General features: G+C 38.6%; 2 protein-coding genes across 5 annotated transcripts in view; one reads left to right on the top strand and one right to left on the bottom strand.

The window, feature by feature from the left end:
* COG5 (component of oligomeric golgi complex 5) overlaps positions 1–8349 on the top strand; it is a 281698-nt gene extending 273349 nt beyond the window's left edge. For 2 of the 3 annotated variants that reach the window (XM_010841464.1, XM_010841466.1), the window contains 2 exons: positions 2720–2830; positions 8229–8349. In XM_010841464.1, the coding sequence (XP_010839766.1) occupies positions 2720–2830; positions 8229–8274 (157 nt within the window). In that variant the 3' untranslated portion in view covers positions 8275–8349. Of the gene's footprint in view, positions 1–2719; positions 3735–8228 lie in introns of those variants that run through there. The other variant, XM_010841465.1, reaches the window with a different exon arrangement.
* Positions 3730–26554, bottom strand: part of HBP1 (HMG-box transcription factor 1) — a 31100-nt gene continuing 8275 nt past the window's right edge. Inside the window, exons 1-11 of one of the 2 annotated variants that reach the window (XM_010841468.1) lie at positions 25393–25619; positions 25129–25312; positions 22835–23063; positions 18846–18981; positions 18382–18493; positions 18181–18293; positions 15927–16083; positions 15111–15255; positions 8356–8673; positions 5853–5994; positions 3730–4794 (exon numbers count right to left, since the gene is read on the bottom strand). In XM_010841468.1, coding sequence (XP_010839770.1) covers positions 4777–4794; positions 5853–5994; positions 8356–8673; positions 15111–15255; positions 15927–16083; positions 18181–18293; positions 18382–18493; positions 18846–18981; positions 22835–23063; positions 25129–25297 — 1539 coding nt within the window. In that variant the 5' untranslated portion in view covers positions 25298–25312; positions 25393–25619 and the 3' untranslated portion in view covers positions 3730–4776. Of the gene's footprint in view, positions 4795–5852; positions 5995–8355; positions 8674–15110; positions 15256–15926; positions 16084–18180; positions 18294–18381; positions 18494–18845; positions 18982–22834; positions 23064–25128; positions 25313–25392; positions 25620–26554 lie in introns of those variants that run through there. The other variant, XM_010841467.1, reaches the window with a different exon arrangement.

Below are 26554 nucleotides of genomic sequence, written 5' to 3'. Positions count from 1 at the left end.
GGGTGAACTCCGGGAGTTGGTGATGGACAGGAAGGCCTGGCGTGCTGCGATTCATGGGGTCGCAAAGAGTCGGACACGACTGAGCGACTGATCTGATCTGATCTTCGGTACAGCAGAGGCTGGGGCCCAGCAGTGACAGTTGGGGAAGGTTGGCAATGAAGCTGGTGTGCATGGGGTTGTGAACGTAGACACTGTCCTGGGGGCAGGAGGGCACGGCAGGTGGACCACAGGCCCTGGCTATAGTGTGGCAGGTGCTCTAGTGCAGGGCTCCTGGCACTGGGGTGACCACCACCCACAAGGCTGCGCCAGTATTTAGGGCACAAAATGGCAGGATTCAGACTGAAGCAAAGGTGAGAGGAGGGACCAGACGTGGTAATATGTTGTTCGGTTGCTAGGTCACATCCTACTCTTTGCTTCCCCATCGACTGTAGCACACCAGGCTCCTCTGCACTTCACTATCTCCCTGAGTTTGCTCAAACTTCTGTCCATTGGGTCAGTGATGCCAACCAATCACCTCATCCTCTGTCGCCCCTTTTCTTCCTGCCTTCAATCTTTCCCAGCATCAGGGTCTTTTACAATGAGTGGGCTCTTCGCATCTGGTGGCCAAAAAGTATTGGAGCTTCAGCATCAGCCCTTCCAATGAATACTGAGGGTTGATTTCCTTTAGGATTGACTGGTTTGATCTCTAGCACAATTTGAAAGCATCAGTTCTTGGGTGCTCAGCCTTCTTTATGGTCCAGCTTTCACATCTTTACATGACTACTGGAAAAGCCATAGCTTTGACTATACAGACCTTTTTTGGGCAAGTGATGGCTGTGCTTTTTAATACATCTAGGTTTGTCATAGATTTCCTTCCAAGGAGCAAGCGTCTTTTTAATTTTGTGGCTGCTGTCACCATTCACAGTGATTTTGGAGACCAAGAAAATAAAATCTGCCAGTTTCCACTTTTTCCCCATCTATTTGCCATGACGTGATGGGACTGGATGCCATGATTTTAATTTGTTGAATGGTGAATTTTAATCCATTTTTTCACTCTCCTCTTTCATCAAGAAGCTTTTTAGTTCCTCTTTGCTTTCTGCCATTAGAGTGGCATCATCTGCATGTCTGAGATTGTTGATATTTTTCACTGCCATCTTGCTTCCAGCTTGTGATTCATGTAGCCTAGCATTTTGCATAATGTACTCTGGCTATAAGTTAAATAAGCAGGGTGACAATATACAGCTTTTCACACACTCCTTTCCCAATTTTGAACCAGTCCTTTGTTCCATGTCCAGTTCTGTTGCTTCTTGACCTGCATACAGATTTCTCAGGAGACAGGTAAGGTGGTAATATGTAGGGTACATTAATAGGACTTGAAAACTGGTTATGTGTAGGACTTAAACAGTTTTAGACATAGACTATGGGGAGATGATGGTCACTTTACTGAAATAGTAAGGGGGCAAATACTAGTCTTCATGTAGGTTTTTTACCAGACGTTTGTCTTTTTCTTTTTATGGTGGTTTTATTTTTTAGAGTAGGTTCAGGTTCACAGCCAATTTGAGAAGGTACAGATATTTTTTCCATATGCCCCCTGCCCCTACATGCACAGCCTCCTGCCTTCCCAGTACCCGTCCCCCAGAGCAGCCTTCACGTCTACACTGGCACACTGTCACCTGGAGTCCATAGCTTGCACTGGGGTTCCCTCTTGGCGGTGTACACCTTGTGGGTTTGTGTGGCCCTAGGTTTCTGACAGGTGAGTCTGAGGGAATCCTGGAAGGAATCACATAAAGATGTCCAGAAGGCAGAGATGAGGAGCGAGGTCAGGACAGGAAGTTAAGAGATTCTCCACTCTCTTAATTAGGTTCCATATAAAACCCTGACAGTGGGTAGCGAGGGTGAGGGGTGCTATGGCCTGAGCACTGAACTGGCCACACTCCCATCAAATATAGTCCCTGTAGTTGAATGAAAATGACTAAACTGACAGAGGACTATTTTTTTCAGTATTTGGGAGCAAATAATACAGGTAAGAATTACGTATTAGATGAGACTTGAGACAGTATGTGAGCTATGATAGCTATGGAAATGCTCTGGAGTGTGTGATTTCATGATTATAACAAAAATTTGATTGTTTTACTTGCAACTTAAATAGACCAATAATGAAAAGTATGCATAAATGAACAAGCATAGGGCTGGACTTGATCTGTGCTGTAGTTTGCTGACCCCCTAATTAATTGAGAACATTTATCATACTTATCGCTAAATTCAGGCTGTCTTCTTAGCACAATCTGCCAACAACTGGAGCCTACGAACAGTTTACCCTACTTGTGGGTTCACACTCTTTAAGGAACAGGAATATAAAGCCCCTGCAGCATTGGTGTGCAGTGAGGGCCCTGCCCCCCAGTGCAGTCCACACTCTGCGGAGCGGGGCGCCCCCTTGTGAGCGCTGTGCAGACACAGGCTGCACTTGGCTCTGCAGAAGTCTCTGCAATAGCAAAGAAAGGCAAACACAGCCTTAGCTGCCAGAGAGCCTCCCATGGTGTGATCAGACCACTAAGTGCAGTGCGGTTGAAAACTGAGCACAGCTCTGCACCTTGACCACAGGAACCCTACTGACAAATGTTTTGAGGGCCATTCGCTGACTGAGCAAAGCAGAAATGAGCTGCTTTTAAACGTTGGCATCCTCCAAGCTGTTCTGTTTCATTTGTATAGCCTTCTGACATTGTTTTCCTTTGGTTTTCAGGGGTGCTCTGGAAGCTTATGTTCAATCAGTAAGAAGCAGAGAAGGCAAAGAATTTGCACCGGTTTATCCCATAATGGTTCAGCTGCTTCAGAAAGCTATGTCTGCTCTTCAGTAAGAATGTGAAGTATTTCTTAATCTCCATTTTGTGCTAACCCATCCAGCGGTGGCTAATACATACTCTAAAAGACAGCTACCATCTACTGTTCCATGAATGGAATTGACTTTTCTGTATTTCCTTGTTGACCTCTTCTGTTTACCTCTTAAGCTCTTCTACCTTCCTCTTAAGCTCTTCTACCTTAAGTAGCATAAAATGTCAAAATAGGTTCATCACCACCTTGAAACTCTGCAGAGCTTATTTTTCCAAAAAGATACCAAACTCTTCTCTCCCATCAGGTTTTTCTATGAGGCTATCTAAAACTTCTTTCCCATCACAGAGTCCCCACAGCTTAAGGGACAGGGTCACGTTCTATAGTAAATACGCTGCTTCTCCCCAGCTGGCGTCCTTTCTTGCTGGATAAGGAGTTAACCTGGTAGCTTCCATTATTTGGCTGCACATTAGAATCACTGGTAGCTTTAAATAATCCTGATGCCCAGTTTGTACTCCATATTAACATGCAAGCATGACAATTTTTTTTTTAATATCCTGAAATGTTTCCAACATGCAACAGTTTGGCAACTACTGGCATATCCCGAAGCTAAGATGTAGGGCTCAATGTTTAACCGCGTCTTACTGTATCTTTAATAGAGCAAGGCTGTCTTTATACTTTGTGTGTCACTTTATTGGGGGCTGTTCTACTTTATAACAGAGATGCCAAGTTAAAAATTAACTTTTACTCTGAAAGGAGTCTTATAAATAGTAATCTGGGTCCTTTTTTCTATTGCCCTTGCCTTGTCATTAACATTTTAAAGTTTAAAATCCCACAAGCCACTTGTAAAAATATTTTCCATTTCCTGAACCTATTATTTGGATGACTCATTCATAAAGTTCAGTCAGGATAAATCAGAAGTCAGAGATAAACAATTTTTTCATTTTATTTGAAATAATATACAAGAATATAGTGTGCAAAATTTAGGGGCAACATCATGAAGAAGTGTAATGAACTGAAATCAATTTTATAGCTGTGATTCCTAACCAGAAACACCACTTGGTAAGTAACATGAAAAGCCATGATTGTAGCTCAGAGCAAAAGCAGCTCTATTGCCATTGTGTTTGCTCTCGTTGTAGACAGTTGGAGGAAAGTAAAGTGCAAGTGTTGCACCGCTTAAGTGCAAAGTCCGCCCCCACCATAGATACGATGACAAAAACGATATTAAGATACGTGGCTGAGGAGATATAGGACACAAAGTTAAAAATACAATGGTGTCAACTGTTAACAGCACCATTACAGTGACAATATCCCAATGCTATTAACTAACTTTACCTTGGCCTGGGCTGGGTCTCCACTGAAGTCAAGGGTGGGCGCCGCCGCCCGGTGTGTCCAACTCAGCATGCTCAGGAGCCGCGGCCGGTGGCTCTTAGGCTGGCACTGGCACCATCCACCGGCCCTGTGTCCTGGCAACCTCTTGGCACTGCCTAGACTAGGATAGGAGCCCCTGTGTTTGGCACAGATGCTGAGCCATGTGGTGGTTGCTCAAGGAAGGCCAACTCCCAGCTTCTGCTTCACCCCATTATGTGTACAATACAGATTAATAAGCAGTAAGGAGCCAATGTATAAACAGCAGTTACATATTTTTAAATTCCCCTTTTGTACAATTTAAAATAAAACATGTATACACTTCTCCTCTCTTTTCTACTGTACTTTAGCACCACAGGATATCAATTTTCAAGCCTATATTACCTGATAGACATATATGAAGTTTGGAAGAAAAATAAGGCAATTTGGTTTACAATGTTGATAGTTTTAGCTTACTTAATGCTCTAATGGAGAAAGCAAATCCTCACTCATTATTAAATCATTTCAAGACTCAATGCTATCGGTATCTTATGGTCACACAGATTCAGGACAAATGGTGAGACCTTCATCTTAAATCTTTCCATCAACAGTCAAGCATCCTGTTTAATGTTGTTGTGAGCCCTGTGGAGATAAAATTAAAACTCAGTGAATGTTTACAAATCAACACATAATTTTACAAATGAAAGCTAAGATGGGTAATATATTAATAACCATACTGTTAAAAAAAAGACTGCTTTCTCAAAAGTGGTAGATTTTCTAAAGTTTGCGAATACCCAGTGGTATTCCAAGCAACCAAAAAATTTATGCAAGTGAGATGAGAGAGATGGACTAGGATGAGCAGAAACGAAAGGGGGTCCAGGCGAAGTTCCACCACATGGAATCCTAAGGTAATAACTAAAAAACCCAGTCCAGTCATATTCTTATATTGGAATCTGACTACTTTTTTAAAAGAAATTCTTAAGTGGATGTGAACTACGTGTTACTATAACAGAAATAGACAAATACATGGGATGAATTAGAACATCCTTGGCCAGCACTCCTGCTGCAAATACTGTTGTCCCTTTGTTTTTAAGTTATCATGGGAAGTTTTCTTGTAATTAATCAAAAACACAACTTAAAAAATGCCAGTCTAGTAATGGAGAAGTTCTAAGAATCAAGTCTGTCCAATATAGCATTATTATGGTGCGAACCTGTTTACCAGCCTTCCCAATTTTCTATTTCTTCTCCATCCTGAGATTTTTTAACCTGGAAATTCTGGGCAACTGTCAGAAGTCCCCATGGAAGCTGGTTAACTTATCTCTACCTCCACCATCCTTACCCATCAGCAAGAAAAGCTGTTGAGACATACCACCTCAAATTAGAAAATTTTTCTGCTGTGTGATATTAATGAGTTAATAATCCTTATCGTTCAACCCAACTAGAAATACATTCCAAATCTTTCCACTTCAGCATCTCCAGCAAACATTTCTACTTTCCATGCTAAAAGAGTAAATGGCACTAATGATGAAAGGCAGCCTACCTTACATGATGATGGACAAACATTGTTAGACTTTGAAAGACAAAAAGGCTGAGAAACAGCTTCAACACCCTTTTAAAGGTTCTAACAAATGCTCTACTATGATGGTACAGTTTTGGAGGTAAGTCAGAATCACTTTAAGGAACTACTTGTTTAAACATACTGAATTGGTTCTTTTCCTTTTCCAACAGTCAGGATTTAAACGTTTTTGTTCTTCAGCCAAAGCCTTTGCTTCTAATGTATACATCCTCCTCTCTTCATTCTTCATTTTCTTCCACCTGTCACCAAGGATCACACTTATGGCTCTATAAAAGAAACATTTACACAATGCTGAAGGCAAGAATTTTTCAGAAAACTCATGTCAAGTGCTCCTACTTCAGGAAGAAATACAAAGTTGAAAAACAAAAATCTTGTCCAACACAGAGAACAGGAAAGGTCAAGACTATAGTAGTCATTTCCAGTAAAATCCTAAGTCATATGGTCCATTCATCATAATCTTGGCAATTAAAGCCTCCTGGAGTAGGACCAATATTTCCAATTGTCAGAGAATATCTAAAATGGCTAAAAATTGGGTATTTTACACAGCTTTGATTTGAAGGAAAAAAAAAGTATTCAGAGAAACAGTTTATCATTGGGTACATCAGTTTTTCAAAAATGTTTGAGATATTAAAGCAGAGTGTTTAGTATCAGCAGCATAAAGTATTCATCTTCTATTAAAAGCTTTTCGTTTTGTGTCCCTAACCCATCAAATAGTCTTTTTTCTTTCATGCAACCATAAAGAAAATACAATGGCATTAACTATGTACTTACTGCTTATCTCCTAAAGACACCACCAAATAAACCTTAGGCATCATTTGTACTTTAAAATGGATAACAAGGAGGAAAAATCAAACTGGTAAGACAAGGACTGAAATCTGAAGCTGTTTCCTATTTACTAATCGAGGGGCTTCCCTGGTAGCTCAGATGGTAAAGGATCTGCCTGCAATGCAGGACACCCAGGTCTAGTCTCCGGGTGGGGAGGAACCCTGGAGAGGGAAGAGCAACCCACTCCAGCATTCCTGCCCATAGAATCTCACGGACAGAGGAGTCTCGTAAACGGGGTCGCAAAGAGTGGGACACAACTGAGCGACTTGCACGTTCGCTTTCATTTACTAATCTGCTCCCAAACCTACTAAAATAGTCTCATCCAGAACAAGCAGACAAAGTATTTTCCTTCTGTGAAGAGCTTAACCCTTAGTTAACTCTCAGTTTCATGACACTCAACATGAAAAAGAAGTCTGCAATGACTGTGTGTAGTACATACAAAAGATTTCACATTGGCTGATACGGAGGCTAGAAAACTGGCCTCTAAGCTTTAGAAAAAGTCACCACAGATGCTCTACTCCTTGAAATTTAAAATGTTATAAATGTATGTATTTTTTAATAAGCTGATGCAATTAAACATTGCATCTTTAATTAAAATAAAAACCAGTTTTTATAGTCTCTGGGTTAAAGGTACCATATAATGGTTGATACATGTACTATTTGATTACAAAGTATTCACATATATATCAATTCCCAAGTCACAGATACATTTGGTAGAAGAAGCTTCTCTTTTTAATAAAAATACTGGGGATGGGCAAAATGGGTGAAGCTGGTGAACAGGTACAAACTCCCAGATATACAGTAACTGATCGCCTGTAATGTACAGAAGGGTGAGCACAGCGAGTAATAAATACTGTGGTGTATTTGAAAACTGCTAAGAAAGCCGATCTTAAAAGATCTCATCACAAGAAAAAAAATCCCTAATCACGGTGATGTATATTAATTAGACTTATTGTTGAAGTGTGAAGTCACTCAGTCGTGTCCAACTCTTTGTGACCCCAATGGACTGTAGCCTACCAGGCTCCTCAGTCTGTGGAATTTTCCAGGCCAGAGTACTGGAATGGGTTGCCATTTCCTTCTCCAAGACTTATTGTTGCTATCATTTTATTATATACAAGTAGCAAAGTATCATGCTATACACCTGAAACTCAGTATGTAATATGTCAGTAGCATCTCAAATGTATGTATATAAAAAGAGATGAGTCATTCAAACCTGATTCAAAGCTGAATTATTCTATGTGCATAATCATTTGACTTTTCTCATATTAATATGGGTAAGGGAACTAGGAAGAATGGAAAGATAATTTGTGGAGAACTTGGTTTGAGGAAGTGAATAGTAGAGGATTCCCAGATGAGGTAAGGGTACAAGGAAACAGTAGGAAGGACTAGCATTAACTTTTATTCCTCAGTGTTACTGAGGATACCTCTACGTTTAGTCTTTTGGCAAACCTGGCAGTCATTAGAAGCTGCCAACGCCTGCACATCCCATGGTATGACATGGTTGTAAAGTACCTCCTTGAGGTGTGACAAAAGAAGGTGCTAGTCTTTTCTATAAAAGTGGAACAGCTATTAAAACTAAGTCTTCTAACAGGCAAGTGACATTTAATATTATTTTAGAAGGCAGACCTTTACCTCTTAGGTAACCTAATTATCTGTCTTAACTTTTACTTTAAAGCCAACCTGGACAACAGAATTCAATAATGAAAGCTACTGAAGAATAAGTTGATTTAATTATCCCAGTTCCTGTGAACTCCAGAGAAGTATTATTCAATTATCACAGTCAGAATCATCACTATTTTTACCTGTTATCTTTCCCTGGATACATCTGAGTATATTCAACTCTGTATTTTTTGGCAAAAAGCATGAAGGCATTCATTGGTCTTTTGCACTTGTTAGGAGAAGTGGCACTCACAGTCCCTGAGCTGTGGGTTTTGACAGCTTTAGCGTACAAAGAACTGGAAGAGAGCTGTGATGATCCTGGTGAGCCACAGTTTTTACTGAATCCAGATCTTTCAAAGTCTTGACCTCCAGGTCCTCCACAAGACAAAGACGCACGACGCTGACGAGCCATACTACTTAGCACGTAAACGGCAGAAGAATCCATAGGCGTGAAGTCATAGCTATAAATAAATAAGTTTAATTCAGTACAATTATCTGATTTGTAAGAACAGGATTAAAAAAAAGTATCCTTAAGATCTGATTGGAAACTTGTGTATTTTACCTTAAATACTACCAACACCACTTTACCAACTTCACCTTTGACAGATGCTTATAAAATGAAAGCTTATGTGTGCATTTACTAAAATTAGTTTTTTTAATCTTGAGAATACAAAAAGTTTTTTTTTTTAAGTACCTCACCCCTCCCCACCCCAAAGGAATCCACATGCTTTATGCATAGCAAATACCTCTTTCAGATCCCATACAACTCATTTATTCCTACTTTAGATTTATTTTCGGACAAATCTGATAATCTACTTTGTTGAGCTACAGAAACCTGAAACTAAAAAAATTTAAACAGCAGTGGCATACACACCAGACCTAAAGACCAACTGCTACAGAAGGTAAGATGTTGGCTAAGGACAGGGAGAACTGGTTAAATGTAGCTGAAGGGACTTAACGTGCACAGCAGCCCGAGCACTTGTTTGGTGATCATGTAGGCAGTCACGCATGCAGAAATCTCCCCTAAAGGCGACCCACATAACACAGCCTAAAACTTCAACACCCACACTTGTCAGAAAGGCTACATTTCGTCTGATACATTCAGTTTATACAGGTATCAAAGTAAGTTCTCCATATTCTCTCTTACTCTCTCAATTAGCTTGCTTGTTGATTATTATCCTCTCTATATGAAGAAATAGGCTAAAAAAAGGTAAAGTATCATTCACCCACAGCCTCACAGCTATTAGCTCTAAATCCTCATGTTTGTCCATCTCCAAAGCCCCAGGTTGCCTCAGCAATACCATAGCACTCTGTACCATTGTTGGCAAACCTCAAGGTGAATAATCATCAGACTTACTGAAAACATTGTCTGAAAATGAGAGAAAATGAGGACCATAGCCTAAAGATAACCTATTAAAAAGAGGTCTCTTGTTCCAACTGTGTACATTTTTTTAACTTACCACTTACATTTTTAATCTCAGCAGAAAATCTTTTACTCTAAACCCGACTCTCTCTCCCCCTGAAAACATAAATTCTAGCAATACATCAACAGGTTGATATGAGCTACAGGAATAGTATCTGCCTACAGGTAAAACAATATGAGATTATAGATGATTCTAGACACAGACGAAGAGCTACATGAGTGAGGTCCACACCACTCACTGCACACAATACAAATGACTTTTACCAGTTATCGCATCTGTTTTAAAAGGTATCACAACAAGCAACAAAGGTTTGCTGTATATAGCACAGGGAACTAGTCGGTATCTTGTAATAACCTATAATGGAAAATACTCTCAAGTGTATAACTGAATCACTTTGCTGTGTACCTGAAATATTATAAATCAACTGTACCTCAATAAAATATATTAAGGAAATAAAAGGTATTACATGAAATAAGTGTACTTGAAGAAGTATGACTCCAAAATCATCCAATAAATACTTAGCAATCAGTATTAAGCCAGAGAAATAGTTTTTGATACCTCAATCCCCTCTTATATGTAATTTAGAAAAACAGCAAACCTAACCATTGTAAACGAACCTGACACAAAACTATTAACCTCTACTGTGCTTGCGTGCTAAGTCGCTTCAGTCATGTTCGATTCTTAGGGATCCCATGGACTGTAGCCCACCATTCTCCAGGCAAGAATACTGGAGTAGGCTGCCATGCCCTCCCTTCAGGGGAACCTTCCCATCCCAGGTATCAAATCCCTAACTGAAGGAAAATATTTAATTACAATTTGAAATACCAAGAGATTTAAAAATAGGGTAAGCTAACTGACTACTGAAATTTGAAAATACCACCATCTAGTGGTACAACCAACCATCCATTTCCACTACTGATAAAATCTGTAGTTTGAAATACTCAATCACAGAGTTCAGATTTTGACGTGACCATAGCATTACAATATTACATAAAATCAATCTTAAAAGTTTAATTTTTTTGCTATACTGAACATTCACTGCCTTCACAATCTGTAGTTCCTAAAATATGCTTTTATTTCACACCTCACTTTTTCTACATGCTATTCCTAAAGCTTACAATGCCCCCTTTCCCACCATCATTGTCTTCTTACTCTTAAAGAAAAACTCTACAATATTGTAGTGTATATTAAGCAAATCACAAATATTAACTCACTTAACCCTTTTACAGTTTTTTTTTTTCTTTTTCCAAAGACCCACAGAAGAATTAACTTACCCCAATCTCCAGAGCAAATCTATCACAAAGCCAGGACCTGAATCCTGGCAGTCAGCTCCAGAACCAAGGTGCTACTATACTACACTGCCTCTCAACCAGCACATCACACACCATACACATGGACTATTCATCCACTTCTTTCTTTAGACTGGAAGCAGAGAGGCAAGCTTATGTTTTAACTGATTTTAAAATCCCCAAATGCCAGCATATTCTAGGCGCTCAAAATGTCTGATGGCTGACAGGATAAAATAAACAAATCTGGAGAACGTAATAATTGGGCTCAGAGCCCATCTCTGCCACTTACCAATAATACAACCCTACAGGTAATCCTGTAGCCTGTTCACTCATCTCTAAAATGAAGACAATACATGCTATGCAATGCTGCATAGCTGGAAGAACAGACTATATAAGACAGGCAAGCTCACAGGTACGCAAGTAAAGTATCAATTATTATTGAAAAAGTAGCCTAGGTTGGTAAAGTGACTATCCCTAAACCTGCCCAGGGATGCCTAGAAGATTGGCCTCAATGCCCAATTCTCTCAAATGGGCTTCTTCAAATCAAATTCTCACTTGGAAGCTTCCTTTCTACAGTAGAGCCACAAATTGTGTTTAAGAGCTCACCAGTTTATTGCTGACTTCTGGTCCTCTGCAAGCTAACATCGACTCACATGCCCTTCCCCAACCAGCATGACCCAAAAGCACCTATTGTGTTGCCAGCAATGCCTAGCTGGGTACTATAAATTCTAGTCTTCACAACAAGGAGTAGAGTTAGGTGGTGTTATTACTTCCGTTTTACAGGTAAAGCACTGAGGCTTGCATTTACAAAAAGAGAGTAAGTCGAATCTAAAATACAACACAGGGAATTCCTTGGCGATCCAGCATTTAGGACTCTGCGATTTCACTGCCTAGAGCCCCGGTGGGCACTAAGATCCTGCAAGCCAGATGGCATGGCCCAAATAGAGAGAACAGACTTGTCGATGCCAAGGGGGAGGAAGGGTGTGGGAGGGAAGGACTGGGAGTTAGGAAATGCAAAAATTATTATATACAGAATGGATAAACAGCAAGGTCCTACTGTACAGCACAGGGAACTATATTCAATACACTGATAAGCCATGTGTAAAAGAATATATGAATGTATAATAAAACTTAAAAAAATAACAAATAGTATATTTCTAATATTACTAACGTTCTACATTGGCCAGACCCAGAGATAACCACTCTCCTGAACTGTTTATCACTCTCCCTTCCAGTAATTTTATAAAATACATGCATAAACGATAACACTGTAACAACACTGTTAAAACGGCAACTATGTTAACATGTTATATTAGAATGTTTCATTGTGCAGAAAAAAACATCACAGGCTTGCTGTCCTTTCAAAGGGTTACTTACAGGCTGGCAATGACTAGCATTTGGAATTAGGATTTCAAGAGCGTTCCCCTCATTCCCACAACTGGTAAAGTGGCTCACTGTTCCTAAACTGTGGGTACTGAAAATACTGTTTACCCTAAACACCTGCTTTGGTACATGCCAGGCAGAGAGCCTGTGCACCCAGCTCCCAATAAAACCTCTAGTGTTGCATGTCTAATAAGCTTCCTGGCAGATGACAATTCCTACGTGTTGTCACAACTCCCTGCTGAGGGAAATAAGCTTGTCCTGTGTGACTCCACAGGGAGAGGACTCCTAGAAACGGGGCTTCACAAGACTTAAGCCCATGCCTTTCCTTTTCACAATTTTGCTTCATATCCCTTCACTGTAAGAAATCATAGCTATGCATGTGACTCAGTACTGAATCCTGTGAGTCCTCCCAGTAAGACACTGAACCTGGGGGTTAACTTGAGGATCCCTAACCTAACTGTATAATGTATATTTTATATACAACGTGTGTTAGTCACTTAGTCGTGTTCAACTCTTTGTGACCCCATGGATAGTAGCCAGCCAGCCTCCTCTGTCCATGAGATTTGCCAGGCAAGAATACTGGAGTGGATTGTCATCTCCTTCTCCAGGGGATCTTCCTGACCCAGGGATTGAACCTGGGTCTCCTGCATTGCTGGCAGATTCTTTACCATCTGAGTCATAGAAAGATTATATAAATTTTTACTTAACATTTCTAAAGTTGATCCATGTTTAAAAATGTATGTCTAAGGTGGCACTAGTCATAAAGAATCTGGTTCAATCCCTGTGTTGGAAAGATCCCCTGGAGAAGGAAATGGCAACCCACTCCAGTATTCTTGCCTGGGAAATCCAAGGACAGAGGAGCCTGGCAGGCTACAGTCTATGGGGTTGCAAAAGAGTCAGACACAAATGAGCACACACAAGATTCATTTCTTTTCCACTGACAAAAAGAATTCCACTGCATGAATGTATCACATCCAGAATGAGTACTGATACTGTGTCCATGCTTTTGCTATCATGAGCAACACAGCTATGAGCTTCACACATCTCCTAGTGCACGTCTACAAGCATTTACTCTCTTTGGTGTACATACAGAGGAATGGAACTACTGATATTCGGTGGTTGACAATAAAGCCAAATTATCTTCCAAAATTTTTGTATCACTTTACACTCTCACCAAAACATTAGAGGTATCATGAATCTACATCCTAAGAATACTGAGTAGCAGACCTTAACACTGTCTTGTTTTTCAAAGATGACCGTGTATGAAAGAATCAAACAGCATTTAGATTCCAATCTTAGGGACGTTTAGTGAGCATACAGCCTGGGCCAGGCCCTGTGCTGGCTACCTTTTTTTCCTTTTTAACAGTCTCACTTACGCTTTCAAAATAAAAACATATTAACCTTATATTGGACTTCCCTGGTGGCTCAGACGGTTAAGCATCTGTCTACAATGTGGGAGACCGGGGTTCTATCCCTGGGTCGGGAAGTTCCCTGGAGAAGGAAATGGCAATCCACTCCAGTACTATTGCCTGGAAAATCCCATGGACAGAGAAGCCTGGTAGGCTACAGTCCATGCGGTCGCAAAGAGTCGGACACGACTGAGCGATCTTCACCATAATCTTATATTAAACTGGATGAAATAAAATTGTCAGCCCAGCAAAACTCTTCCGAATTCTCTACTTAAATGCTTATGAATTTGTTAATTATCACAAAGAAACAACGGGTCTTAAAATCCTAGATATTATATTCAGACTTTCTCTGCATCCCTTCTGGGAGAAGGGTGACCCAACTGCCCCCATGTTCCCAAGACTGAGGGGTTTCCAGGGATGCAGGACTTTCAGTGCTAAAACCAGAAAAGTTCCACAAAAATTCAGACAGTTCGTCAACCTTCTTGAGTGTCAGCACATATGGGTTCTTATCCTATTCTACAACTTGTTAAACAAGGTGATCTCAGGAAAAAAATCTCTTTCTTCAAGTCTTTCCAAATATCAACTTTTTTGCTATTCTGACAATTGTTAATCCATACAACTAAAGACCTTGGTCAAATTGAGTATTAAAGAGCTAACTAAAGGAAAAAGGATACAATTAAAAGATTAATAAACTGGTTTAAAACAGCTGGCTAGATTTAACAAATTTTTTTTAACTCTCAGAGCTGATCTATTTCAGCAGGACCTTGTTTATCTATTATATGTATACAATTTGTATTTTCTAATCTCAAACTAATTTATCCCTCCCTATCCCCCTCAGGTACCTTTTTCAGGTAAGTTTTTCAGTCTGTAAGTCTATCTATTTTGTAATAAGTTTATTTGTATCTTTTTTTAAAGATTCCACATATAAGTGATATCATAAGGTATCTTTCACTTACTTAGTATAATCACCTCTGCATCCATCCATGTTGCTCCAAATGGCATTATTTCATCCTTTGTAAAACTTCTCTAGAATTACTATTTTACTGTAATTACTAAGTATTTTTTCATTTTTTCTTATACTGTTGACCCTTAAACAATGTGGGTTTGAACTGCATGGGTCCACTTAAACACGGATTTTTTTTTTCAATAGTAAATACTACTCAGTCCATGGTTGGTTGAATTTGCCTACACGAAAAGCTGGCTATAAGTTATATGTGGATTTTCAACTGTGTGGGGTCAGTGTCCCTAACACTTGTGCTGTTCGAGGGTTGACTGTACATATTTCTCCTAAGTAGTCCTTTTTAATTCTCACATCTTTAAAGGTTTAACTTCCTAAATAGCAATCATTAGGGAGATTAAGAGTTAACAGAGGAAAAAAAAGATTTACTATTACCTTTTAAATGTATCAAAAACACCTGAATCATCAAAATTAATGGCATCGGGGTGTCCAGGAGGTAGACATACATCACCAATATGAATTTCACAACACGGAATGCCATGCTGTACCACAGTCAAGCTTGGATAAAATGACGACCAACCTAAAGGTAAATCAAACAATCATGACATGAAGGATAGAGACTGACATAAAGCACCCAAATTATTTCTTAGACATGTCACCTCTGAGTCTTAAAAATAAAAAGTTAATATTTAAGAGATTTTTAACACAAGTCATGTATCTTTGCCACAAAACAAATCTAAGTATTTTATTTAAGCAATGCAAAAAGCCCTCCAAAACTAGTTTAATTCAGCATTTTACTAACGTATCAATTCTATCAATCAGTACTCCATCTACCTACAAGATAGTAAGTGATAAACGATGATGATGGAGACCATGAAATAGTCTCTGAATCATTACATTTGATAATGTGTTAATGTGACTCAGGTATAAAGCATAGTTGGCCTAAACCAAATTTCAATTACCAGAATATTTCATTCCCCAAATTATATCAAGACCATAGAGAGCTTATTATAGTATACACTACATGAATCTACAAGTTCATACCCACAGGAAGTACAGTTCCACCTGACTACTGCTAAGAGATTTAAACATCAGTAGGTATTATAAGGCATTTCCTATGGTAGTTTTAGTGTGAAAGAAGATTTCCCTTCAAAAGTTTTTTCTTAATCATCAAAAATCACACCATAAGACATAACTATAGATTTAAGAAGCTTTCTTTAAAAGTACGACAAATTCAAATTGAAGCCCTACCTTTATTTTTAACATAGAAAGGGTGGTCCAGTTTACACTCTACAGTAAGTAAACCATCTTCCACTGTACCAGGATCAAAAGTCAACTTCAGTACAGACTCACCAAATGATACACTTTCTTCATGTGATAACAACTTTAGACCATCAGAACCATAGCCCTGGAAATACATGCATAGAGCAAATAAATTGGCAATGTTCAGTTCAACATGGAGTGATGTTCCTATAACGTGTAAGATTTTGTAGAAAAGGTAAAAATAAGATGGGATTCTTGCCATTGAGGAGCTATCAACCCAGTAGTGAAGAAAGGCAAATATATAAATTACTACAATATAAAGCAGAGTGGAATCACTACTTCAATGTAAAAATAAATAGTGCTATATGGAGTTTAAAGGGAGATATTAACTCCAAGAGATTAGGGGGCTTTCAATTCCCATGTGAAATGGAATCCAGAAGCACTCTCCTTATACCAGGAAGAGTTTTAACTAGCAACTTCTTTGGAGAGTGCTGAGTATTTGCTAAAAATACAAGATGAATTCAAAGTTGGGGCAAATAAGGCTGCAAAGAAGGGCCCAGTTAGTAAGTACGTAAGTAAAGGGGTCTTAAAGACTGGCAAAGTGCTCAAGCTTTCCTTTGAGAAGGATCTGGAAAATCAATGAAAGTATTATTATTAATGACTCAATTTTATGATGATGACAAAGACTACAGATAAAAGCTATCTCTAGTATTCAATTTATTTGAAGATTCAACAGGAGAAACCCACTACAGTCTTGAATTGACAACTGCAATGGTGGTAGAACTGGGCTGAATAAATTCAACCAGTATTTACTGAGTGCTTAGTAGATGCTAGGTGCTAGGCTCTGAAAACACATGATCCCTACCCTTAAATTCACAGAAAGACAAAGGAGACAGACATGCCAATGGCTAGCTATAATATCCAATCAAAGTTGACTAATGAAAGAAAATGATAAACATAAAAAGTCTTGAAATAGAATGGATCAACTGAATATGAAGGGAGGAAAGGAAATAGCCAACTTCATGTTTTGAATGAAGCAACCAAGAAAGATTTTGAATCTGGCAATCAAGAAAAGATAATAATACTCCTAAAAGAAAGGAGGAAAACAGCCTGGAGGGGAAGAAAAAGGCAGTCCAGTGTTGGTTATACTAATAACTAGATTAAATCTTCTGATTCTTCAAGCTGTAAGAACTTAAAATCAATCCAATTCCATCTTACAAAGCAGGAAGCCAACACCCAGTGGGGCAGACAAACTGCCCAAGGCCAGTCACGCAAATGTTAACAGCTGCTGGCAGAGCACAAAAGAAGAGCACAGCTCTCCTGACTCCAAGACCAGAGCAGTTTCCATGGGCCACAAGGAATTGCTTTGAACATTATCATCAGTGAGGAAGTGGTAAATAGAGTGAGGAGGGGCAGAACCTTATCTAACATTCACCATCATGGGCAGACAAGTCAACAGCAAAAAAAACTCAAGACACCAGAAGGAAAATCATGCTACACAAACCAAAAGAAGACAATCCACTGTGCAGAATGCTGCAGAAATGACAAACCAAGCAGATTTCTAATCAGAATGAAACTAGTAACCTTTGACACAATTTTAGTAGAGCTACAGAGGCCAAAGAAAGACTACAGTGAACTTCACTATACAGAGCTTACAGCATGAAGGCAAACTGAAGGCATTAAGACTGTCTTTCTCAAGGACCTAACAGTAACAGCAGGGTCAAAACAGGAATCTTTAAACAAGCACACTTCACAGGCCCGTTTTCTCTGCCCAAAGTGGAGATGGAGAAAGTGAAGATTTCAAAGATAAAGGTTTCATCAGTATTTATCCACTGCTACCCATTACTGCCTTTGCTTACCAACTCAGAAAATACCAGCATTTTATTGGGTCATTTTAAAAGTAACTCAACTCTCTATCCACGGGGGAATTAACCACTTTGTAGATTACCTAAGCTAAGGCTTTGGTTTATTTATTCATTTTATGTTTAATGCCAGTTTAGCTTTCCCTAAAATGCAATGTGTAAAAAGTGCTAAGAAATACTCTTTTCCCATCTAAGAAAGCTTCATTATCAAGGTACGATCTCAAGTCACTGTTGTTCTCACCAAGAGGATTCACAAAAGCTCCTCCCAAAACGTAGGATGCCATTTAACATAAAGCAAGTGGAGGATACATCTGTAGATTAATAAAAAACCTGTGCTCCCTTTGAAAGACTTGGAAAAGTTGAAAGAATTTTAAATCAACCTTGTGAGTGCCCATCTGGAGATCTTCCTCATTATCACAGCCTTCGGTTCTAGCAAAATCTTCCACATTCTGCCATTCCTTATTGCTTCCCTTATGAAAGCACAGTCGTGTGCCTAAAGTTGAAATAAAAAACAAATATTAGATATGTGATCAGTGTGTTTGCTACACATGTAAACTAAAGAATTCAAGCCTTTTTTTAACCTTTCAAAAAACAGTGCCAAGCAGTTGAAGGCCAGGAATTGCACCACCCCAAGTCGTCATCATCTGAGAGGGAGGACATGCAGAAAATGCCAGATTCCGACTCACTGTTTGCCTGTGGGAAAAAAGCATCACAAACTTTCTAGTTTCTTTTTCCAACGTATTTTGTTAATATGTGTCTTCAGACTTTATTAGTAGGTAACTTACTTATTTTAAACTGTGGGAGAAAAAACTGCCTTCTGACGTTTTGGGAAGTTTAAATGTATTTTCTTACTGGTAATTCTGAATTTTTCTAACAGTTATTAGAGCTGTACATATAAAATCAAACTCAGATCACTAGCAGAAAAACGAGACAGACTATTTTCCATCTGTGTGTACTTCAGAAGACACTCTTAGTGAGGGAAAAGTTAATGTTTTTCAGCTGCTGCGCAAAAATCATAAAAGTTTAATTTCATGAATGAACTTACCCTTTCATGTCTGACTGGTGTTTGCTCCTTCCAGTGATGAGGGAAGGCCGGCTCACCCTTAGAAGAGGCCACCGGTGGAGGGCGCGCGTAGGAATGTAAACTTTTGCTAGTAGCTATGATGTGTACAGGAGATGATCTAAAATAAATCAGCCACTTTAGTTACAAAGCAAATGTCCTTAAATTAGGGCTTTCCTTTTGATGAAAAGAACTTCACATTCACCACACCAGTGTTATTACATGTAAGACACCTATGGGAAACACTGGTGAAGATAACAAAAATTTCATCTATAGTGTGTTGTATAACTTCTTTCCCTCTTCACACATTTTAAACACTTTTTTTCAGATAATATACTTTAAATTCCAAATTACTGTTTCCTTCATTTATTCACTCATTTTTGTATCACTAAATACAAACAAATATACAGTTTCCTTCATGAAAGATGATGCCCCCTCGTGTAGGGCTCCCTGTCCCTTTCTGTCTTACTCTGATGTGGTCACTAAATCTCAATCTGAACAGGGCCTCCAAGCTCTGTGTGACAAACTCGGAACTCTTTAGCTACCAACCACCTGCAGGCTCAATGAATTACCTGAAGCTGAGATGTTTAAACTTATTATAGTAGAAAACAGCCTATTTGCAAAGCAGCTACACATAAAGCCAGCTACTTCAACCCCCAGGATCACCTTAAAAAGCAAGCTACTTCTTCCCCCTCTTTCCTGTCAAAGGTCTCTTTACCAGGCAGCACTCCCTTCAGAGTACATGGGGCTCTCAAGAACACACTAAGATCCTTCCCCCACAAACGTATGGGAGGGGTAAGAATAAACAGCAGGCCCATACAGGGCAAGCACTAATGTGCACTGATTCAGGAGACTGGAAAGCAGCAGAGAAGACTTAGGGTCAACTGAAGGTTGGGACAATGCTCCATGTCAGCTAGGGATCTGGTCTTTAACAGAAAAATGTCTGCAGTGTCTGTACTAATCCTCTTTCTAACAAGAGGAGGGCATCTTTCCTCCTTACTTTCCAATTCTGCCCTTACTCTGTGAGAAATTTATTAGTCCCTCGATTTTTCTAATCTTAATTAACATTTTTATTATACCTTTGCAGAAATTACTCTATATATAAAACTATACTTTGTTTTCATGTTCACATAACTTAAGTAAAAACCCAAGTTAGTTTCCACGTATTTTAGCATACTCTCCAACCAATTTTCAAAATATAAATACTTAAATGTTTCATTTTTTATTTCTTCCTTTTGTTACACATTTACATATTTATTGAGTGGCCAAACTGTTGAAAATTGCTTAAGCTCATCCCTGCTTTCTTAATAAAAGAAAATTAAGTTTATCAGTTCTTCTGTATAACCATTTAAAAGAGAACAACATAATGTTCTAAAACGTGTGTGGCCTAAATGCTCTATAAAAATTAATATACTAGATGTGTCTGAATGACTAACACCATGGCCTCCTTATCCCTCTATCTATGCAAGCATTAATATAAATTTTATCTGTCCTCAACCCCTTGACACACTACAGTTACAACTTCAGACATCCAGAAGCTCAATAACTAACAGTTTGACAATCTACAGGAAGTCGTAGAGAATAGCTATGGACCACTGACAGAGTTAGAAGCCGGGAGAACAGCAGAGTGTTACTGTGCCTCGTTCCCGAGGAAGAAGGGAAGCACAGAAAATGCGGTGGGGAACTTACACCTTTAAGGAGCTACTCCTTTTAACTATTTTTTTTAAACATTAATTTTCTTCTGAGGGCTTTACTCAGCTTTCCATCAATTATTAAACCTCTAGTTTGTTGTGAAAAATGAAAATTACTATCTCAACTAAAATTGGGGGAAAAGGAAGTCCAATAGTAAAATCTGGATTTTCTGTTTTTAATTATAAAAGAATTTTTCATTTTTTGATTCTTAAAGATTACAATAAAAACTGGTACAATAAAGGAAGAAATACTTTGAAAAGTCAACTTTTCATCCTCGTGGAAATTTTCATGGTCTTAAACTGAAGTTATTTAAATTGAATTTGCTCTAATCAAGACCAATATCCTGCTGAAGAGAAGAAAAGCAGGATAACTTGATGAGATGCAAGAAAACCAAGGCTCCACACCTAACAAGTTTATTTTTTAGCAAAGAATTATACTAACTTACGAACACTACCAAAATTCAGTTATTCCTACATCAGTGTATATGGACCCTGGTCTACCCACCCACATGAGTGCAAATCTGGGTTACTTCTCTTCCTTATAAAGTATCATATTTATCTATGTCTTTTTAAATAGTCAACTTTATAAGCTGGGGGATAATTAATAAAATATTATCCATTTAGGTCTCTCTAGAAACCTATATGCAGGTCAGGAAGCAACAGTTAGAACTGGACATGGAACAACAGACTGGTTCCAAATAGGAATAGTAGTACGTCAAGGCTGTATATTGTCACCCTGCTTATTTAACTTATATGCAGTTAAATCATCATGAGAAATGCTGGGCTGGAAGAAGCACAAGCTGGAATTCAAGATTGCCAGGAGAAATATCAATAACTTCAGATATGCAGATGACACCACCCTTATGGCAGAAAGTGAAGAGGAACTAAAGAGTCTCTTGATGAAAGTGAAAGAGGACAGTGAAAAACCTGGCTTAAAGTTCAATGTTCAGAAAACTAAGATCATGGCATCTGGTCCCATCACTTCATGGGAAATAGATGGGGAAACAAGTGTCATACTTTATCTGGGGGGACTCCAAAATCACTGCAGATGGTGATTGCAGCCATAAAATTAAAAGACACTTACTCCTTGGAAGGAAAGTTATGACCAACCTAGATAGCATATTGAAAAGCAGAGACATTACTTTGCCAACAAAGGTCCATCTAGTCAAGGCTATGGTTTGTCCAGTGGTCACGCATGGATGTTAGAGTTGGACTGTGAAGAAGGCTGAGCGCTGAAGAATTGATGCTTTTGAACTGTGGTGTTGGAGAAGACTCTTGAGAGTCCCTTGGACTGCAAGATCCAACCACTCCATCCTAAATGAGATCAGTCCTGGGTGTTCATTGGAAGGACTGATGCTAAAGCTGAAACGCCAATACTTTGGCCACCTCATGCGAAGAGTTGACTCATTGGAAAAGACTCTGATGCTGGGAGGGATTGTGGACAGGAGGAAAAGGGGAAGACAGGATGAGATGGCTGGATGGCATCACCGACTCGATGGACATGAGTTTGAGTGAACTCCAGGAGTTGGTGATGGACAGGGAGGCCTTGCGTGCTGCAATTCATGGGGTCACAAAGAGTTGGACACGACTGAGCCACTGAACTGAACTGAGGAATATCAGTTGGAAGATTCCATAATTTTATAGAACAATAACTCATTTTCTTAAACTCTGGTCTGGGTAAACAAAACAGTGGGTTTTTTTTTACCAATGAGAGTCTACTTCGAGAAATTCAAGATTTCAGTATAAGCAAACATATACATAAGACCACATACACTGTGGGGGCGGGGGGGGGGGGGAACTTAGACCAAAAAGAACCAAATGCAAAGTTGACTAAGTTTAAAATATAATGTTTATTTTAATTATGGCTCTTTAGAAAACTTTCATTTCTCTAAGCAAAAAATATAAATAAAAGTATTCTTGGTCTGATGTATTTCTTGATGACTTTAAACCATTTAAGACTCAGTTCTCATATTACTTTTATCTAATCCTCAAAATATGAAATAATGACTCAGGGTTAATACCTCTTTGATCATTTTAAGATAAAGAGCTTAATTTTAATGACTTTAATTAAAAAAATCTTTATTTAAATGATCAAGAGCATTATTGTAAAACTGCTGCTGCTGCTAAGTCGCTTCAGTTGTGTCTGACTCTGTGCGACCCCATAGATGGCAGCCAACTAAGCTCCCTAGTCCCTGGGATTCTCCAGGCAACTTTTAAAATAGGGAGGAAAAAAGTGTTTTGTAATGACAAAGTTTTCAGTTAAAATACAGCCAATGTTCCCACCTGTTGTAAAATGAGCACTGCATAAGTGGACTTTGTGGGCTGGTGGCAATATTTGCTAGTTCTGTTAGCCAATCCACTTCATTTTCACGGTAGGTATTTTCTGATATTTCTGAGGTATTTTGGTTCCAAGATGGTCTTGGATATTCTTGATGCGACACATCTGAACTTAGTTGGTATATGGCAGATGGAGTAGGATCACTCTGAACAGCCTGAAGTTCAGGAAGATCATCTGCAAATAAGCACACTCAAGATTATCAGAAGGAAATTACTAATACAGGAGACAAAAGTGTAATCACAGCTGGAAAAGAGGGCCTCAAATTTAGCTAGTTAATTTTGTGAGAGGTAAAGTGTAAATTCAAAAATGTTTTTTTTTGAAAGAAACAAGTTTCAACTGAAAAAACAATGACATCTTATACATTTAAGGGTCAACAAAGCCTAACAGAAAAGTAAACTTAAATGTAAATGGATTAATGGCTAAACTGTTACAAACTGTTCTGTTTGTGTTTTCTGACTCCCCACCTCCAGTTTTTCACAGGCTCACCTGGGAATAATCCCTATGCTATTCAGACATTTTTATGTTACCACGTTAACAAGGAAAAAGGCATTACATGGGTGCATATATGTACTTATTGTTCACACATCTGAATCTGTTAAACAAGATCACTACAATAAATGAAAACAACAATTTTCAAAGATGCAACTTAGATCATAGGAATGTTTAGGTACTACTTATTCAACTTTATCTACACCAAATTATTTATTTTTAATGAGAAACTCTAAACTCAGGAATATTTATTATTTTCCAAAAAAGTGTGTTCTCAAAAGGTAGTTCATGACAGACTTTCAGCTACCCAAGAAAGAAAACCAGAAAGAGTACCCAAGGACCACTCTTGTTCATGCCAAAACTACACTGTAAGGTAGACTGAATTCTGAAAAACTGAACTGGAAAAAAAAGCCTCTTGCAGGCCTTAAAAACAACAAAATCCCTTTGTGAATTTTGTTTACAAAATTTACACCTGTAAATTCTATGGATCCAATGGGTCTCTTCAATATATAAACCCAGAAGCTCTTGTAGACGTGAGAGCTCTCCTATATTGTCACAATAAAAGCACATACTCATTCCTATACAGGGAATATCCCAGAATAACTCACTAAAACGGAAATGTCTGACAAGTACTAATTCAGGATATCCATTCATAAAACCTACTAGAAGGTATCCCTTCCTTCCCAAAGAAGCCAAAACACACCAACTGAAGATAATTCCACTCTGTAATGCTCATGGTGATGGAGCTATTTCCCTTCCCTCATTGCCAACATCATTCTTTGACTATCATCTGTGTATTAACTGTGAAGGGTTCATCTCTGTCTTTCAAGTTAAGGAAACTACGTTTAAACTGAAGTCATGAGGGGCTGTAAAGTTTTTGACCTCCTGAGCCCTAGTTCCTGATTTCCTTCTGAAACCAACTAACATGCGACAAGGAGAACCAAGTAATTGATTGAAACGATACTTTCCACTCAATAGTAACCACAACTCAATATTTTGAGCTTAGCAAACCCTTAGCATGCCAACAGGTTATGTCTCAAGACCTTTAAGATCTTCAAATTCCCAAAGAAGACTCTACCACATAACCTCTTTTATTTCATCATTTATATAAAATGAGGACAATCACATCTTGGATTTTGTGAACATCAGGCGAAAACGCATGTTAAATGGGGCAATGCCAAGATGAAAAGTGGGCAGCAAGACAAGCTCACTCATCGGCTGTTTATTCTCTTTAACACTTACCTCAAAGCAGTAACATTCAAAGTCATACTTCAACACACCTACACAGTTCTATGTGCCATGCATCTTTGGCGTAGCTCAGCAGTACTGATAATTACAAATGTCCGATCCTCCAGTTTCCACTGTCCACTGGAATTTCCCCCATCATACCAACAACCCAGGCATAAAGGCATAGCCAGCATAATTTGCTGAGCTTACATGGATATTTCAAAAGTAACAGCTTTTGAAAAGCCACACCGCAAGGTTTTCATAAGGTGTTTAAAGGCTCATCTTAACCCACAAAGACAGTTGAGTTTGAATTTGTAAATGAGTCTCTATGATAACCATAAATAGCCCAAAGTTATGTTGGTTTAAATAATACTTTATAAGCAATAACAAGAGAACACTGAAAGTTCCTAGTGTACAAAACTTAACACACTTTTTAGCAATTCAAAGTGGGTGGAAAAGTTAGCTAAACATGAAAATTAATCCGAATCTCAGTGAAGATCCCTAAAAACTTAATTTTGTTTACCAAGTTCCATGTGCTCATCACAAGAGTTGTATCCAGGAGAGGACGGCAACGTCTCCTTGCACTGCAGCAGCTGCAGCGAGTCGCTCACTCCTGGCGCTCTCTTGTCCATGACTAGCAGGAGCTTCTGCACCGCATCAGGCATCTGGTTGCTCTTCACTTCCCACACCATGTTATGGCGCTCTGACTAAAAATGACACAAGAACAAAAAGTCAAGTCACGTGGTCTGTGAACGCATAAAATCAATCAGAGACATCAGTGTTGTACCTTTAATCATATACTGCCATCTGTGTCCCCCTCAAAGTCGCTACACATGGGCCGACTGAAGGTCCATTCTATTTGGCACCTTTTTCGCAAGATTCCAATTTCTCTATTTATCAACTGTGTTCACTATTTTGTTTTCTCATCTTCTGAAAGTGAACAAGTATACTGTTACAATCTCTAAAGAACATTTGAGAAAGAGTTTCTTGGGATTTCCAGTGGTTAAGACTCCATGCTTCCATTGCAGGGCCACAAGTTCAGTCTCTGGTTGGGGAGCTAAGATCTTGTGGCCAAAACAGAAACATAAAATAAAACAGAGTTTCTTAAAATGGACATATATTATACTTCCCATAAAAATGTTTTCTTAATGATAATTTGGAATCTAATCATAATAAAAAGGCTACTATTTTTACAAAGATGTATAATAATAATGGGAAATTTAGCTAAACAAACAGTAAATCTACCATTATCTCAAGCTTACAAAATTGAAACAATGAAGAAAACAATATAAACTGATACACCTAAATAATTTCTCAGCTATGTCTACCAACTAAATTGTTATGAAAGTAAAATGAGGTTATACTTTTTATATTCTTGCCTTTGAACAATGATCAAATCAGTTATTTAATATGAGTGACAGCAGCAGGAAGAGTTCCTGATTTCTCAGGCTCTCCCCCAAATTTCATTTTTTAAAGTCCTAATGAAATATACCAACACACAAAATTCTAACACAGTTTTTTCCTCAAAATAAAACAATAAAATATACTGCTGTTAAAAGTCACTTAAAAAAATAAAGTTGGGAATTCCCTGCCGGTTCAGCGTTAGGAGTCGGTGCTTTCACTGCCAGGAGCCTGGGTCCAATCACTGGTCAAGGAACTAAGACCCCACAAGCCACATGTAGCATGGCCAAAAAAAACAGGCATTAAAAGTCAAGTACCATAGCCCAGGCTAATCAAAAAATGCAATGAAAAGATATTTAAACCAAAAGCTAAGTCATGACATAATCACCAACAAACACTGTCATTTTTTCTACAAAGGCTTTTTTCATGAATTTTCTTATTATGAAACATTATCCTGACTACAAAACATATGATCACTGTGGGGAAAAAAAAAAAAAAAGCTTTTCTTAGAAAAGAAAAAAGGAATTAGTAATTATTTCTAATTCCAC

The sequence above is a fragment of the Bison bison genome, unplaced genomic scaffold (genome assembly GCF_000754665.1).
Source record: "Bison bison bison isolate TAMUID 2011002044 unplaced genomic scaffold, Bison_UMD1.0 scf7180017864162, whole genome shotgun sequence".
Taxonomy (NCBI): domain Eukaryota; kingdom Metazoa; phylum Chordata; class Mammalia; order Artiodactyla; family Bovidae; genus Bison; species Bison bison.
The sequence above is the reverse complement of the archived record's forward strand: the minus strand, read 5'-3'. Positions and strand labels throughout refer to the sequence as shown.